General features: G+C 35.8%; 1 protein-coding gene and 1 non-coding gene across 2 annotated transcripts; both read left to right on the forward strand.

Annotated features, from left to right (window-relative positions):
* Positions 1-16,441, forward strand: serinc2 (serine incorporator 2). The gene is made up of 10 exons (XM_028461412.1): positions 1-130; positions 6,372-6,533; positions 6,651-6,829; positions 9,563-9,642; positions 11,118-11,255; positions 12,275-12,444; positions 13,573-13,663; positions 13,745-13,916; positions 14,293-14,508; positions 15,928-16,441. Exons 1-10 carry the CDS (start codon positions 92-94, stop codon positions 16,064-16,066), a joined length of 1,386 nt encoding a protein of 461 aa, XP_028317213.1. The 5' UTR covers positions 1-91; the 3' UTR covers positions 16,067-16,441.
* trnan-guu (transfer RNA asparagine (anticodon GUU)) lies at positions 3,041-3,114 on the forward strand. Its single transcript has one exon. It is a non-coding gene; the product is annotated as a tRNA-Asn (tRNA).
* Positions 16,442-18,289: the final 1,848 nt, after the last annotated feature.

Here is an 18,289-nt window from a genome sequence, read left to right on the forward strand (position 1 = left end):
CTGTTAACTCATACTTCACGCCACTATTTTCTTCTCACTTCCTGGACTTCGAAGTTTTGATACTTTTTAAACTGCGTAATAACTAAAAAAAATGGGAGCCTGTTTAGCTCTTGGTTCACTGGGCAGTTGTGTAAGTATTGTTTTTATCCAATTTTACAGTTTACGTTATTGTTTAGTGACTTTCTGTGCTTATTTCACCGACTAATTGTTTGTGTTTGTATTTTGCTCGTCATAAAACATTACACCGTGGTCTCGAGACAACCTCGCGTGTGAAAATGGGCAACAAAAACGAACATTTCGGTGATATTTCAGTGTAAAAATTTACACATTTGTGGCTCAGACGTAGATTTAGCTTGAACAGTTGTGTATAAATTCGTGCTTCTGTTTTACTTCGAGTGTCTCGAATGATTTATATCGTAACTTTTTTTCCTCAAGATGTTTTTTTTTTTTTTTTTCTCCAAAACTATTAGAGTGAGATGGCACAATTTTAAGAATTTTAAGTTGCTTTTCAGCACCTTACAGACTTCTAATCAGGTTTTCACTGCAACTACATTTCTGGTTTTCTTTTTTTTTTTTTTTAACTAACACTATATTTTCCTGTGGTAAACAATACTCATGGACATCTATTTGACCATCTAGTTACCTGAAAAACTAAATAGAAAGACTAAATATCATCATTGTTTTTTTATTTTTTTGTTTAGTTTTCTTAATGTGACTTGTTTTTTTTTTTTTTTTTTTTTTTTTTTACAATATTTAACCCAGCAATTTACATATTTACAGCTGTTTTAGGACGAAGGTGAAGTTTTCTTAGGTTATTTATTTCAGGCTCAGTAATTGTGATTAATTGTTATTGAACTGTAGTAATGGAGAACGTAATGGTCTTTCTGAGTATAAAAAAAAATTGTAATTGTAATTGAAAATGTATTCGTAACTGAAAAATATAAGCAGTACATAGTAGGGCTGAATGATTTTGGAAAATAATCGAATTGCAATTTTTTTAATCAATATTGCAATTCAATATGCAATTATTTTTTCAAGGGCCTCTTGTCATGTATTTTTCAATGAACACAAGCAATAAATCAATCTGTTTCATAATAAGCAATTTCAGATTTATTTAATCTTTAAATAAATTTAAAATTTACAATTTGAAGCACAGATTACAACAATAAAGCAAACAAATCTGTGGCTTCACCTTTTCAGCATATCTAACTAACTTCAAATTTCATGAAACATGTAAACTTGTGGACTGCACTTCTTAAACACTCTCTGAACTTAACAGGACAGTACAAGATAGGACTAAAAAAATGAATAAATAAATCGTGGCCTCTGCAATTAGAAAATTGCATTTTTGATGATATTGCAATAATATCGCAAATGCAATTAATGAGACAAGTATGAGACAGAAGTTCAGAATTCCAGCTTTTATTTCATGGTGTTTACATCTAGATGTGTTCAACAACTTAGGACAGAGCACCTTTTGTTTGAACCCACCCACTTTTCAAGTGAGCAAAAGTATTGGAACGTGTGACTGATGAGTGTTTGTAGTTGCTCAGGTGTTGCCTTTTAGATTGATTGCTTAAACATTAAATATTTCTTGTTTTTGGCTTTGGTTTTCACCTGTGAAAACTGCATTTGCCATTAAGCAAACATGAAGACCAGAGGGCTGTCCATGGGAGAAAAGCAAACCATTTTGAAGCTGAGAGAAGAGGGAAAACCAATCAGAGCTATTGCACAAACATTGGACATAGCCAATACAACAATTTGGAATGTCCTGAAAAAGAAAGAAACTACTGGTGTACTGAGCAACAGACATCGAAAAGATCGGCCAAGGGTATCAAAGGCAGCTGATGACAGTATCACTGTGAGAGCTGTAAAGAAACACCCAAAGACAACAGTCAGTGACATCACTGTCAACCTTCACAGGACAGGGGTGAAGGTATCACAATCCACTGTTCCAAGAAGACTACGAGAGAAGAAATATAGATGCCATACCAGAAGATGTAAACCACGTATTAGCAAAAAGAATTGGAAGGCCAGATTGGATTTTGCAAAGAAGTACAGTGATGAGCCACAAAAGTTTTGGAACAAAGTTTTATGGACTGATGAGACCAAGATTAACTTCTATCAAAGTGATGAAAAGGCCAAAGTATGGAGAAAGAAAGGATCTGCCTGTGATCCAAAACACACAAGCTCATCTGTGAAGCATGGTGGAGGTAATGCCATGGCTTGGGCTTGCATGGCTGCTTCTGGAACGGGCTCACTGGTCTTTATTGATGATATAACTCATGATGGTAGCAGCAGAATTAATTCTGAAGTCTACAAAACCATTTTGTCTGGCAATTTACAGAAAAATGCATCCAAACTAATCGGGAGAAGCAATGACCCAAAACACACTGCCAACCCAACAAAGGACTTCATCAGGGGGAAAAAGTGGAAGGTCTTCGACTGGCCAAGTCAATCACCAGACCTTAACCCAATAGAGCATGAATTTTACCTCCTGAAGAGGAGAATGAAGGGGGAAACCTCCAGAAACAAACAAGAACTGAAAGAGGCTGCAGTAAAGGCCTGGAAAAGCATTTCAGATGAAGAATGCAACAGTCTGGTGAAGTCAATGGGTCTCAGGCTTTATGCAGTTATGTTATAGGTGGGAGGGTTCAAACAATGGTCTGTCCTAAGATGTTTAACACATCTAGATGTAAATACCATGAAATAAAAGCTGGAGTTGTGAACATTTCTCATGTTAATGTTTTGATCTGAAACCCAAATGTCTTCAGTATACAACAAAAACGAATTCAAAAAATGAATTGACCTTGCCTTTCCAATACTTTTGGAGGGGACTGTATATATACACATATATACATATATATATATATAGTATCTAAATATATTGGAGAGTTTCACTTCCCTTTTAAAAGTCATGACATAGTTGTCTCTTTTCTACTGTGTGATATAAATACCAGCCTGACTAGTCTGTAAAAGAAGTCACATGACTCCTGCTGACAGAGCATTCCACTCTGGACTCGGGTAGCATGTATATCAGGTCTCTGTGGCGCAATCGGTTAGCGCGTTCGGCTGTTAACCGAAAGGTTGGTGGTTCGAGCCCACCCAGGGACGTCTCTTTATGCTGTCCTCAGGTTTGAACTCATTAGAAACCACTTGCTCCGTGTGATAGTTTAAATAGATCAGCTATTGTTGTTTGTACAACAGAATAAGTGAGTAAGCATTTATTTCTGACCGTCCTTTCCCCTGTTAGAGCTGTACAGACATTTCTGTTGTTGTTTCTGCTGGCTGCTAACCAGGCACACCCACTGAACAACAACAGACTTGTAGTTTGACAATGAGAGCTAATAGTGGATAGTAAACCAACAAGCATTACCAGTGTTAGGCTAATTCCCAATCAATGCTATAAAAAGAAAAGTTCAACATTTTTTAACTCTTTGACCCTTTTCTGGCTCATAGTTTTGGGACTTAACAGTTAAAATGATTATTCAAGTATTCAGAATAATAATGAATACCATACTTACTATTAGCAATTTTAAAAGGCTGTAGATATATTTTTTATTTAGAACAATATTAAGAAACAAAATTTATTCCTAAATGTAGTAAATCAGGGTTTTTCAACCTTAGGGTCGTGACCCCTAGTGGGGTCGCCTGGAATTAAAATGGGGTTGCCTGAAATATTTAGTAATTGATAAAAGAATATAATGATTAAAGTGTTCTGATACGATATTAACATAAATCATACATACTTTGATTATTTATTTTATAATCTGGAATGTTAGAAAAGACTTGATCAAGTGATGTCACTCAAACAGAGAACAATAGTCCGCAACAGTAGGGATGAGAAAAACTGACCCATTTACTATTAACCAATTGGTTACATACATTTTAACCTTCAACATAATATCTACTAGGGGTGTTGAAAAAAATCGATTCGGCGATATATCGCGATATTACGTCACACGAATATCTGATCGCTTCTAAATGCATTCAAATCAATTTTTTTCAATTATTATGATTTTTTTTTACCTTTATTTAACCAGGAAAGTCTTTCATTGTAACTGGAACCTGGGCATGTTGACCAGCTTGTGTTTTTTCAATAAAATCTAAAACGAAAGTACTAACTTTCTGCATTAATTTGTTGTTCTAGGCGTATACTTCAGTTAAGTTGCACTAAAGTCATGTTGCACTAAAGTCAAAGTAGGTTTAAAAGCCAAAGGCTGATTGTATGTTGTTTTTTTATTTTAAGTTGTTGGCACATGGCATGTTAAAGGCAATGTTTTGAGTGTAAAATATGCCAATAAAATATATTTCATACATAATGTTCTCATGAAGGTGTACACATTTACAGATTAGTTGTTTCTTAAGTCATATATTAAAAAAAATCACAATAATCGCCTTATACTTTAATATTGGGATATATCGTATCGTGACCTGTGTATCGGGATACGAATCGTATTGCCAGATGCCAGGCAATACACACCACTAATACCTACAGTAATCTACAATTGAATAAATATAATATAATATATATATCGAAGATTTTAGATGCAGTCCGATAAAATCCGGTATTTGTTTTTCTGGCTGATATCGGATCAATATCCGATATTAATATTGGCTAGGGACACCCCTAGTTTGAGTAATCATGATTTCAGTTGTGCCTAAATTAATCATGATTATAATTTTTTCTATAATGGAGCAGCCCTACTCTGGGCTAAACTCTTTTTTTCTGTCAGGGTTCTGTTTTTTTGTTTTTATTTGTTCCGAGCACAGACAGCCAGTCATGGTCTGTTGCCAGGGCTCCGTGCACTGCCTGAACCATAGAAACTCAACTCTAGCCACCCACTGTCTACACCCAGGGCTTTGAATACTCTGATGCACATTTAGAGAAGGATGGCTGATCTCAGTCGTCTCCGCCTCAGTGGTTCATACACCTTAGTGTGCTGAGTCACACAGGAATCCACTGTGGTCTGTTTGTTGTGCTCTCATCACAAGGGGGAAGTATTAGTGAGTTGCTATGCTATGTTTGAACACAGTTTAACCTTCAACAGAAGACACAGAAGACATTATGTCATTGATATTATGTCTTCTGTGGTGCTTGTTGTTGTTGTACTTCTCCTGAGAGATTGCAGCTTTATTGTTTGTTATTTGTTTTATTGTTTGTTTTGTTTGACTGGCTCAATAGTCTTTCCATTTCGGCCCTTTATTTTTTTTAGGGATTGACCGATATGGATTTTTTTAGGGCGATGCCGATTTTTTTTTCCCATCAACCTTAGCCGATGACAGATACGGACTGCCAATTTTCTTGAGCCGATACGACATTTGCTCCCTCAATTTACATCATAAAAATTACACAACGATGATAACAAATGGTACAAGTCTCAATTTTTAAAAAAGGAACACTTATTGAAATTAACAAAGGTGAGGTAGAACGACACTGAGTAAAAAAATATTCAACAAATAATATAAACAGGTGATGTAGAACAAGAACAAGTAAAAAATATTTCTGCTCTCTGTAAATAATGCGGATTGGCGAACGCAGCAGCCTGCAAGCAATAAAAATATGTATGATTCGTGCTGATATCATATCGGATCAATATTGGTATCGGCCGATATGCAAGGTGACAATATCGGTACCATATCGGAAGTGAAAAAGTTGTATCGGGACATCCCTAGGTTTTATGACAATAAAGGCATAAAAAATAGGGATAATAAATAATAATAATACATTTTATTTGTAATGCACTTTACATTTGATGCCAAAAATCAAAGTGCTACAGGATTAAAACAATACAACACAACATATATTAAAAGACAGGACTAAAAGAGGCATTAACTGTTAAAATAAGTTTCTGTAAAAACTTAAAAAATCGGGATGTCCCGATGCATCTTTTTCACTTCCGATACAATACTGATTTTGCAGCCTTGAGTATTGGCCAATACCGATATTGATCCGATACGATATCATCATGAATTATACATATTTTTATTACTTATTTTGTAGTGTGGAATGTTAGAAAAGGCTTGATTATTAAAAAAACAGATCCATTTATTATAAACCAATGGATTACATATAATTAACCTTTTAGAATAAGAATATTATGTGATTGAATAAAAGAATAGCAAAAATAAAATAGAAAAAAAACCAATATATATTATATCGGAGATTTTAAATGCAGTCTGATATAATCCGATATTCGTTTTTTGGCTGATATTGGACCGATATCAATATCAGATCGGGACACCCCTACTAAAAAATGTAATACTAGAAAAACTTTATATTTATGGTTAGTTCAAAGAGAGTCATTTTTTTTAAAGGGGTCTCGACATTTAATCAAATTGAGTCTCTCTCTATCTCTCTCTCTCTCTAGGCATCCTGCTTGTGCGGCTCAGCCTCCTGTCTCCTCTCGTCATGCTGCCCTTCGACCAACAACTCCACCATCAGCCGGCTGGCTTTCTCCTTCCTGCTGGTGCTGGGCACACTGGTGTCCATCATTATGATTCTCCCTGGGATGGAGGAACATTTGAACAAGGTAGAAAACACCTGGGAAACAAGAAATTCAATTAAGAACGTGTGAAATTATTCACAGCTGTCACTAAGCAACAGAAAAAAGTCATTGTGTCTCTCTTTTTTTCAATCTGTCTTTTAGATCCCAGGGTTTTGTAAGGACAGCTCCATCATACCTGGCACAGTCAACTGTGAAATCATTGTGGGCTATAAATCTGTGTACCGCATGTGTTTCGCCATGGCCTGCTTCTTCTTCCTCTTCACCATCATCATGATCCGTGTGCGCAGCAGCAGAGACCCCCGAGCAGCTCTTCAGAATGGGTCAGTGTGGCGTGGAAGGTCTGCAGGGTGATCGCTCACTGCGCTCTGCTGGACAAAATGGAAACTGCATTTTTAAGGGGGTTACTTGTTTTTGCACTTCAGAGTAAGATGTTCCCAACCAGGGGTATGTGTACCCTTAGGGGTACTTGGACACATCTCAGAGGGTACATGCAAATCTTTTTTTTTTTGCGGCAGAATATGCTAGTCATGAAGAAACCACTCCATGCTTTAATCAACAGTATTGAAGGTTTAAAATTCAGCCTTTCTTAATGTAAAATCCCTCCCCGGAGGCTTCTTAGTTTCCCTTTTGGGGACAGATAATTATTCACCACCGTTGATAGGGCTGGAAGATATAGACCAAAACTCATATCTCGATATTTTTACTCAATATGGCGGTTAACGATATAAATCTTTATAATTTTATTTCAAATAATCTGACTAGAAAGAAAATTCTGGGTTTTATTTGTTGATGAAAAATTTCACACAGACACATTTATTAACAAACAGCTGCACAATATGTTTCACTTTTCACTTTTTATCCTCTAAGGGACAGCACGTGTGAGTGAGTTCTGTAGTGTGGCTTTTATAGGGCGACAAATCCATCTAACTGAGCTTTCCATGCTTTATGAGAAGTAAAAGCCACTCCTGAAATGAGTATTTTGATACAAAATAAGCTATAAAAATATACATATATACTGTATGTTTTGATATAGGCGATATTGTAATTTTCTATATCTCCAAAATAGAAAACTCAATTTTTCTTGAATCTCAAAATATCGCCCAGGCCTAACCGTTGATCAATATACCAGCTTTTTTTTTACTATTCACACGTTTTTGTTATAGGTGTCGGTCGATCAGCTCCCCGTTAAAGTCAAACACATACAGTGGGAGTTGGACTTCATTACAATAATTTTGAAAAGGTTCCATCTAATGTTTTTTTTTTTTTTTTTAATTGTATGTATTGCATGTTTTGGTAGCAGCTCCATTGTTGATTAAAATCTAGTTTATTCCTTGGTTTTAAGTTAAATAATGTAATGCATATTTTCTTATTATTCCTAAATTAGCTTTGTAATGTTTGCACCCAGTGGCTGCACATGAACCTTTTCTAAACCTAGAAATGACTCGGTGATATGGCTAAGATGTTTTTTGTCCTGAATCCCGTGTATTTCAATGTTCTACATTCATGAATTCTGTTGATTTATCGGTATTGGCCGATTTATCAGGCTTTTAAGTCCCCAAGTATCGGTGTTGGCATCTTCCCCAAAAATCCTGAATCGGTCGGACTCTAATTTTAAATAATAATATGTGACAGTGGCCAGGGTTGGGGTCAGTTACTTTTTAAAATTACAATTACGTCTTCAATTATACATGTTCAATTATAACTCAGTTTATATCACGGTGACCAGCTTTTTGTCCAATTACAATTAAAATTAAAATTTTCAGATATGTAACGACCTGAAATGTAAAATTCCAATTATTTTTTTTCACATGAAAGCCTATTACAATTTCGTTCTCAATCACTAAAGTTCATATACAATTAATCACAAATACTGAGCATTTAATGAATAATCCTATAAAACGTAGCCTTCCTCTTGTGTTAGCTTTCTGTTAGCATCTCTTATGATAACGGATCAGTTTTTACCCATGTTTTAAATCAGCTGTAAAATACACTAAAAAATAATATCTATCATCCATTTTCTTTCTTATCTATTGGTTATCTTGTTAGGCTTCCATAGCCAAGACAATATAGCTTTTATAATTTTTAGTGTGTGGGCGTCTGAGCCTTTTTTCTGTCAGTATACCCCTTGATTTATTTATTTTTTTGCAATGTTAAAATTCTCAACAGAACTGACAGGAAAACCTAACATTAAACATAATTTATTCTAACTACGTATGTGTAAGCCATAGAACTGTAACATGGTTTCCTAGTTTTGCGTTTCATTATATTGTAAATATAATTTTCTAGAATTTACATGCCAATTACAATTAGGGATGTCCCAATACAATTTTGTCACTTCCGGTACAATACCAATATTGCAGCCTTGAGTATTGGCCAATAACAATATCAGCAGGAATCATACATACTTTTATTACTTATTTTGTAATGTGGAATGTTAGAAAAGACTTGATCAAGTGATGTCACTCAAACAGAGAACAATAGTCAGCAACAGTAGGTATCGGTGGTATCGGCGATTTTAGATGCAGTCCGATAAAATCCCATGTTCGTTTTCTGGCTGATATCGATATCAGATCGGAACACCCTTCATTACAATTACAAAGTCAATTATCTGAACTCAATTATTTTTTTTTAAATACAATTATAATTGCATCATAATTGTAATTAATTACCAATTACGCGATTGCAATTATAATTGACCCCGACCTTAGAATTGTCACACTTTTTAAAATACATGAAAAGGTAAAGTTCAAAATTTAAAAAGGCCAAAACATCAGAAATAGATGAAAGAAAGGCTTAAATCTGAGGTTAATGTTAATGTTGGACCAGACTTAGGAAAGTGTTTAATAAAGCCTGCTCATGCAAATAAACAATGCATAACAAAGAAGAATAGGGATACATGGGACCAAAAGTTTGGTAAACACTGGCTTAGGGCGTAAAGGATCAGACTCAGATGTGTTTGTTTTTCAGGTCAGCTGGTGACTGACTAGTTTTTTTTTATGCTGGTTTGGACAAAGAATTGACTGACTTCTGTCTGTTCACTCTCAACTCCTCAGATTCTGGTTCTTCAAGTTCCTGGCGCTGGTTGGCATCACTGTGGGAGCGTTCTTTATTCCAGACGGCATGTTTAACACAGGTAAAGACAAAACTTTGTCCATTATTGCTCAATTTCTTTAGACAGACACTAAACAGTTTTCATAAATTGGATATTGTGTTTGTTTTAGTTTTGTTTAATTTCCAAAGCCTTTAAAAACTAGAAAAGACTAGTACGTTCTCCTGTTTGGCTGATCTATGTCAAAGTTAAAGAGTAACTAAACCTCAGGTTTTGGCTGAGCATTTAAGACACGCCCACTCTATACGGTACCAAAGAGTCATGCTATGCTATGCTATGCTATGCTATGCTATGCTATGCTATGCTATGCTATGCTATGCTATGCTATGCTATGCTACCCACCTACTCGATACTCACTACACCTCTCCATTGACAATTCTCTCAAGCCAAGCCACTTTCCACAGATTGCACAGTGCTAGTTTTTATTGGAGGGGCGGAGCCATACAGTGGTGGTTGGTGATGTAAGAAGCAACACAAACCTTAATTTTCAGCCAATAGCAAGTTTTGATTGTAATAGCCAGGTTTCAACCCACACAGGGCAGTCACTCTGACATTTTGTCATAGTGTGACTAGAATCAATCATATCCTACTCAAGTAGAAGTACTGTTACTTGACTGAAATTGTACTCAAGTACAAGTAAAAAGTCGCTGAATTAAACTCAAAGTAATATATAAACATAAAAAAGAAGAGACCAAATCTTGTAGAATTGGAACTTAATTTATTTTCCACAAAGGCATCTGTATAAAATAAAAGATTTGCCAAAATGTACAATTCATTTATAAATAAAATAACACCAATGTATTCAATTCAAAATAAAAAAAATAAATATCTCAGGCTCTTAAGTATAGCTACATGTATGAACTCTAAAACAGTACCATGACAAATGTGCCATGTGGGTAACAACATAACATGTATTAACCACAACCTGAACGTGGCTTGGCTTTAATCAGAAATGGTGCGACAAAGAACATGGAATATGTTCAATGTGCCATGAAACGGAAATTGAAAAAAAAATAATTTACTCAGTAACAGTTGGGTGTAAAAATGTAACTAATTACTAATTTTAAAACGTACTTAAGTACAAGTAAAATTACTGATTTAGTAATATACTCAAAATAAAAGCAACTCAATTACAGTAACATGAGTACTTATAATCCATTACTTTCACTTCTGCTTTATACCAAATACATTTGTTTTCAGCAGAAAATGTCGTTTTGGAGTTTAGATACTCTTTAAACAAGATGCTCTTGTATCCCGACTACTGTGTGGACTCTAGGTCGAGAGTCATGGAAATAAACCGTGTGAAATGTAAAAACATTTTGAGAAGTTTATATTTGCAAATTGATCTACTCAGATTTGAAACAAACATTGTTAATCTGTAGTTTGGTTTTTTAAATGTGGTTTTTGTTCATGTCAGAACTGTGACCAACTATAAACAAACCCACCTAAAGACTTTTTGTTGTTAACATGTAATGAAAACTTCCTGTGTGTGCCCACAGTGTGGTACTACTTTGGGGTTGTGGGTTCATTCTTCTTCATCATCATCCAACTCATCCTGTTTGTGGATTTTGCTCATTCATGGAACGAGTCTTGGCGGGAGAAGGCAGACAATGGGAACACCAAATGCTGGTTTGGAGGTAGAACAACCACACACACTTTTAACTTGTGAATCTGAAATGTTGCCCAAATGAGTTGGAGAGGCTCTTTTTATTATTATTGTTATTATTATTATTATTATTATTATTATTATTATTATTATTATTATTATTTATTTTTTAACCATGGTTGCCACTGGAAACAGGAGGGATGTTTTTGTGCTTGTACAGGAAGATATTCTCATTTATCAAAAGGACACAGAAATATTACCTCAGAATTTATCCTCTCAGCCAGGGTTGGGGTCCGTTATAATTGTAATTGATATCTAGTTACAATTATGGCGTATTTGTAGTTGCTGTCATAATCGTAATTAAGTTGTAATTGAGTTCATATAGCCTTGAAAATTCTATAAAAATTGTCAACTATAACTTAACACAAACCTCGGGAACCATGTTACAGTTCAATGCACAGTTCTACACGTGTAGTAAATTATTAAAATATGTTTCATATCAAGCTTTCCCACAGTTTACCATTTAAAATAAATTTAAATCTTGGGGTAAAATGACACAAAAAAGGCTCAGACGCCCACACCAAAATTATTAAAACCTATATTTCCATTGATTAGGAATCCTAACAAGGTAACCAATAGATTGTAAATAAATTAGATGATAGATATTTGTTTTTAGTGTATTTTACAGCTGATTTAGTACCTGTTATCATAAGAGATGCTAACACAAAAAGGTTAGCTTTTATTAGGTTATTTATTTCAGGCTCAGTAATTGTGATTAATTGAGAACGTAATTGTAACCTTAAATTAATTGTAATTGGAAAAATTGCTGGTCATTGTAATTGTAATTAAACATAGGTAATTGAAAACGTAATTGTACCTGAAAAATGTAATTGACCCGAATCCTGCTTTTAGCTATAAAAAGTCAGTAATTTTTACTAAGAATGTCTTATTACCAAAAGAAAGACTAATCAGTGCTAATTATTGAACAGCGATACGAACAGAAAAGCAGATTCTGTCTTTGTCTCATTAGCTGAGCTTTTTCTCACACAGCAATGCTGTTTTTTATCATCATCAACTACATTCTGGCTCTGACCGCTGTCGTGCTCTTCTACATATATTACACCCAACCCGACGACTGCACGGAGCACAAGGTCTTCATCAGCCTCAACTTGATCTTCTGCATCATCGTATCCATCGTAGCCATTCTGCCAAAAGTACAGGTGATGTCAAAACAACCAGTCTTCCATTGTATTATAGAGATTCTATTGGAACTAACGTACAGGAAACAGTGTGTCTATAGCAGTGGTTCCATCCCCCCATATAACCCTGACAAATAACACATCTTCAAATTTATTGGACTAACGGGGAACAAGTAACATCATATTGCATAATAAATCAGAAACGAAATTAAACTAATCCCCTTCATAAAAAACTAAAAGTGCAGTAGTAAACAAAAAAGGAAATTCAGTGTACTGTGCGTATAAAACTAGTTTATAGATTAAACTAATTTCCTGCTTAAAAAACAAATGTGCAGCAGTCAAAAATACGGGAAATAACAAAACATTGTTTGCAATCTGTGCCAAAAAGCTAAAGTTTGTTTATCGTTCCGCTCCATGTGAAGTACATGCCTACGGAAGTCATTATTTTTGCAAGTAACATTTTATTCTCGGTCACATATCTAATAGTACAGTCTAATAACTTAATGCTCTTTTATTTCTGCTACATTTACAGGCTGTTCATTATTATTTTCTGTGTGCAGTTGTTTTGTTTACTATTAATGATCTTTATTGTCAATGAAGAAAGATTAATAATTAGGGATCTCCCGATACAACTTTTTCATTTCCGATATGATACCGATATTGCAGCCTTGCATATTGGCCGATACCGATATTGATCAGATATCAGCATGAATCATACATGATTTTTTGGAATGTTAGAAAAGACTTGATCATGTGATGTCACTCAAACAGAGAACAATAGTCAGCAACAGTAGGGCTGAGAAAAACTGACCCATTTTTTATTAACCAGTTGGTTACATACTTTTTAACCATCATAATATCTACAGTTTTCTACAATTCAATAAAATAAATTAAAAAATAAATTTGAAAATAAATACATAAATAAAAATCGGAAAATCCAGAAATTTGAATCCGATATCCAATATTTGTTTTCAGGCTAATATCGGTCCAATATTAATATTGGATCAGGGCACCCCTATTATTAAATAAGATTGGCATGAAATTGAAAATTTCCCTCGTTTATTGCGCCCCACCTGTCATGTCCCCATTCACACACTTTCAGAAGCACTAGTTTATAGTAAACCCATGCACACTCCTCTATTTCCACAGGATGCTCTGCCAAACTCAGGTTTGCTTCAAGCATCCCTCATCACTCTCTACACCATGTACGTCACCTGGTCTGCAATGACCAACAACCCCAGTAAGTCTGAGTCACAGGATAATGGTTCTGTTTGATGAGACTGGCAGGATTCCCTGACTGTCCCACATGTTCTGACCTCAGACCGGCAGTGTAACCCCAGTCTGCTAAATTTGGTCCAGCAAATCACAAATCCTGGTGCCACACCTGCACCAGGACCTGCTCCACCCACTCCAGCCCCTGGAAATGTGCAGTGGTGGAACGCCCAGAGCATCGTGGGACTGATTCTTTTCTTGTTTTGTACCCTTTATGCCAGGTATTTGATATGATTTTTTTTCCCCCAACACATACTACAGACATGCAAATCATCGGCGTTTCAGCTAAATTGACTGTTTTGAACTCAAAATAAGCCACTTGTGCAGCAACTCAACACAGAGCAAATACAATGAAACAGGAAGTTAAGCACATACTAAGCATTAAAGCATCCAGTTACTTTTCAAAATAAAACACTTCAGATCATATTTCAAGTAACTAACAGAAATAATAAATTCATTAAGAGCATTTAGATAAAAACATACTACTTACCCATTGTGAAGAGACAATTGTTTTTTTTTGTTACTTTTTTCATGCCTTTTGGGTGTTTGTATGTCTGTAACTAAAACTTTGACAATCTTTTCTTTTGTCTGCATCAGTATCCGCTCTTCAAGCAACACCCAGGTGAACAAACTGATGCAGACTGAGGACGGCCAGGGTCTGACGTCTGAATACGATGCTCCTACAGGAGATGATGGAGTCCGACGAGCCGTGGACAACGAAGAAGACGGAGTGACTTACAGCTACTCCTTCTTCCACTTCTGTCTGTTCCTGGGCTCTCTCTACATCATGATGACCCTCACCAACTGGTACAAGTAGGTGTCACAGGCGTTCACACTAGTGCAGACAAGTTTCACCTATGGCGTATCTTACTAGTCATCACCTACAAACTCTTCTCTGTGGCCACGTTTACATGAGGTTTTTTAGTTCGGAATGAAATAATTCAGGATTAAAGTGTTCTGCTTTGTGCGTACAAAGTAAATCTGAATTGAGGTTTACATAAAAGAATAAACACGTTTATTCACCATTCAATTCGGCTTTACGTCTGGGAGTTGGGAAGGGCTCTCACGTTGATCGGCAAAAAACACGACAAACCCTTTCTTTTCAGCTACAACATAGAAGAGCACATAATAAGTACAATTTTCACTTTTATTTTGATTGTAGTTTTGAAGCAGCAGTTCAACGATAACATAGTCTTTCACTTTGGGCAGGTGAGCAGGAGAAGGGACTTAGGAAACCGTACTGTGACTAATCATTGCTAAAGGAGAACTTTTGGACGAGTCCCCTCGATAAATCTTGTTTTGTTTGCTGATGATGTCCGCGTGTCTAATATGTCCGTATTTTCATGCTTTTGTCATCCACTCTTTTAATATATTTATATCTTCTAAGGCTCCTATTAAAAAAAATGTTTTGGCTTGAGTCGGGACGGCCATCTTGGATTACGTCGTCACCTGCGCATCAGCATGCGCAGAATGACCGGAATTCATTTGAAGCGAAAATAAACGCTTACAAGATCGAGGAATTATTCCATTTGGAACTAAAATTAGGGCAGAACGATTTTGGAAAATAATAATAATAATAATAATTGCAGTTTTTTTCCTCAATATTGTGATTTAATATGCAATTATTTTTTCAAGGGCCTCTTGTCATGTATTTTTCAATGAACACAAGCAATAAATCAATCTGTTTCATAATAAACAATTTCAGATTTATTTAAACTTTAAATAAATATAAATTTTAAATTTCAAAGCACAGATTACAACAATAAAGCAAACAAATATGTGGCTTTACCTTTTCAGCATATCTAACTAACTTAACATTTCATGAAACATGTAAACATGTGGACTGCACTTCTTAAACACTCTCTGAAAAAAAAAAAAATTATTAAAAAAAAAAAGATTGAAATTGAAACATTGCAGCTTTTGCGACTAGAAAATTGCGTTTTATGATGTTGCGATAATATTGCAAATGTAATTAATCGTTAAGCCCTAATTAAAATCTGAATAAACCAGCCACATATTTCGGATTTAGGTTTAATTCGGAATGGTCATTATCATTCGGAATGAGGTGTTTACAAGGTCAATTGAAAGACTATTTATAATTTATTTTGAATTAAACGGTAATTAAAGCTCTCATGTAAATGTGGACATTGCCTGCTGTAAAATGGAATAGAGAAAAGGTTGCAGTGCTAACGCTCCTGAACTTGTGCTCCGTTCTCGTCTGAACGCTCCCAGGCCGGACACAGACTACAAAGCCATGCTGACGACCATGCCAGCAGTCTGGGTGAAGATCTGCTCCAGCTGGCTGGGATTGTTGATCTATCTGTGGACTCTGGTGGCTCCGCTGGTCTGCCAGAACAGAGACTTCAGCTAAAACTGGTGATCTGCAACCTTAGCTCGCTAATAATCAGATTGGGTGGAAGTCTAATGTAATGACTTATTGATATATATTCACACCCAGTTACTTATCGTCATTACTGCACTTAACATTTAAGATGATGCTTTAATCCCACACCAGTTTCTGGTCTTTTATCTCATTCTCATTGTTCTATCTACATTCTTCTTGTGGAGAAACAAATGTTTTGCTCAGTCATTAAGCAACCTGACCAAATTCCAGTTGTGTTGTTTATTTTATGCTCTTTGTAGAAGTGCCTTCATACATTGCTTTTGGTGCCTGTTCAAAGTTTTTATGGTAAACTGCTTTAAGCAAACGTTTTTTCACAATAAAAGTTTGAGTTCTACTTAAAAAGAAACTGTTGTTTTCACTCTCAAACTGTGGACAGTAGATGGAGCAGTCGTCACTCAAAATAAATGTGATTTGGTGAGGGATTAATGTGTCTGTTAGACTGGAACATTTGGTGTAAATACTGGTAGTTCTTTTCTTTCAACACAGACTGTCCATTTGAGTGGTTTTTAAAGATGGTTTTACAGTGTCACGGCAAATTTGCGGTTGACCTCATTATGATGAATATAAAAATTGCCATAACAACAGATAAAGATGTAAACAGTGCAAATGCTTCACAGTCACTCCTCCATTTCTCACCGATCGCTCTAATGTGATGTAATGTGTTTTTCCCATTCCCTAGTGCAACACAAATACACACTTGCTGACGGTGCACCTCTTTGGCGAGTAAATTTCCCTGGACTTTATCACAATGAAGCGTTTGTAACACTTTAATGTATTGACGGAGCAGAACAAAAAAAAGACGCAAACGAAGAACTGAGCTTTTCCTTTGCATTTAAAAAATAGTTTGACTATTTTAGTCTTTTTTTAACCTTATTATTTAGTCTATTAAAGTGTAAGTACACCGCCAGGTTTTTGTTGACTAGGGGGCCATTCAAAAAATGCTTCTATTATGGGTGTTGGTCCTGGAGTAGTTAAGACACGCCCAGTCACAGCAGCCCGTCCCCACAGTGCTGCACAGTCGAGAAGCCCCAAACTGCAGCCTGCAGTCAGCGCTCAACTTTCAATAAACCAATCGTCTTCAAACTTACCCTAACCTATATCTATTTTGTATACCCATAGAATTACGTAACATAAAATTATTTATATGGCACAAATTTGCTTATTTTTTAGGTTGATTAACTTAACTGTAAAAGAATCACACAGCACAAAGGCATGCCGCATCGAGCTCCGCCCCGAACTGCGGACTCAAAGCCAATAGCATGCCGAAGTTGAGCTCCGCCCCGTACTGCAGACTGCAATCAGGGGTACACAGTCCTACATGGAGCTGTCAGTCAATGCTCACTAGTTGTGAGAGGAGGAAACCTAGTCTGTGTTCGAAATCGCATACTAACGTACGACTCATACTAAGTCTGACTCATACTAAGTCTGACGTCAAAATGAGTATGTAGTGCGTTCACATTAGATAGTAGTATGGAAAGATTAAGTACACAAGAAACACCTGAATGTATACTAAATTGGGACATTTTTTCAGTGGACACACATCATACTCCAAAAAAAAAAAAAAAAACAAGTCATACTCAACTGCCCCATGATGCATTGCGAACGGAATGTAAATTTGTCCTGGGACCGGCTTTAAGCTAAAAATTAAACATCACCATTTCAAAACAAAAGCATTGCTTCTTGTCTTCCATTAGTTTTTAACGCTTTTGTAAATAGGGCTCTTGTTTTGAAGTCAACTGAAAGTTTAGTCAGTAAATCTCTGAAATGTCAGAAGTAAGTGAGTTTCTGCAAGTTTTATACGTGAGTTTTATGGATCAAATGACCACATGTCGATATTCTACTTTATCGCTTAAAATGCTTTCAGAACTTTCAAAGGTGACAAATTAACGACAATATTTAGCCTCAGTGTGTTTCAGATTTTTGTCATCTGAGGTTTGAAATGCATCATCCTCATCATACTTATAGTATTTAGCAGACAGTGTATACTCAATTCATTTGTAGTGCATGGTACGGAGTATGCCATTTCGAACACAGCCCCAATCCCTCCTCCCATCTTTTGTAGGAGGGGCGCGGCCAATAGTGACTATTAGTGACGTCACTGATCCAGGACGACGTCACTGATCTATTCTCAGCCAATAGCAAACATAAATTGCAATAGCCAGCGTTCAACCCATAAAGGCCATTCACTCT

This window comes from Gouania willdenowi, chromosome 11 (genome assembly GCF_900634775.1).
Source record: "Gouania willdenowi chromosome 11, fGouWil2.1, whole genome shotgun sequence".
Taxonomy (NCBI): domain Eukaryota; kingdom Metazoa; phylum Chordata; class Actinopteri; order Blenniiformes; family Gobiesocidae; genus Gouania; species Gouania willdenowi.

Coding starts and splice junctions, on each gene's coding strand:
- serinc2 (XM_028461412.1), top strand. CDS start 92: ATGGGAGCCTGTTTAGCTCTTGGTTCACTGGGCAGTTGT. Junction 131..6,371: donor TTGGTTCACTGGGCAGTTGT/GTAAGTATTGTT, acceptor CTCTCTCTCTAG/GCATCCTGCTTGTGCGGCTC. Junction 6,830..9,562: donor CGAGCAGCTCTTCAGAATGG/GTCAGTGTGGCG, acceptor TCAACTCCTCAG/ATTCTGGTTCTTCAAGTTCC.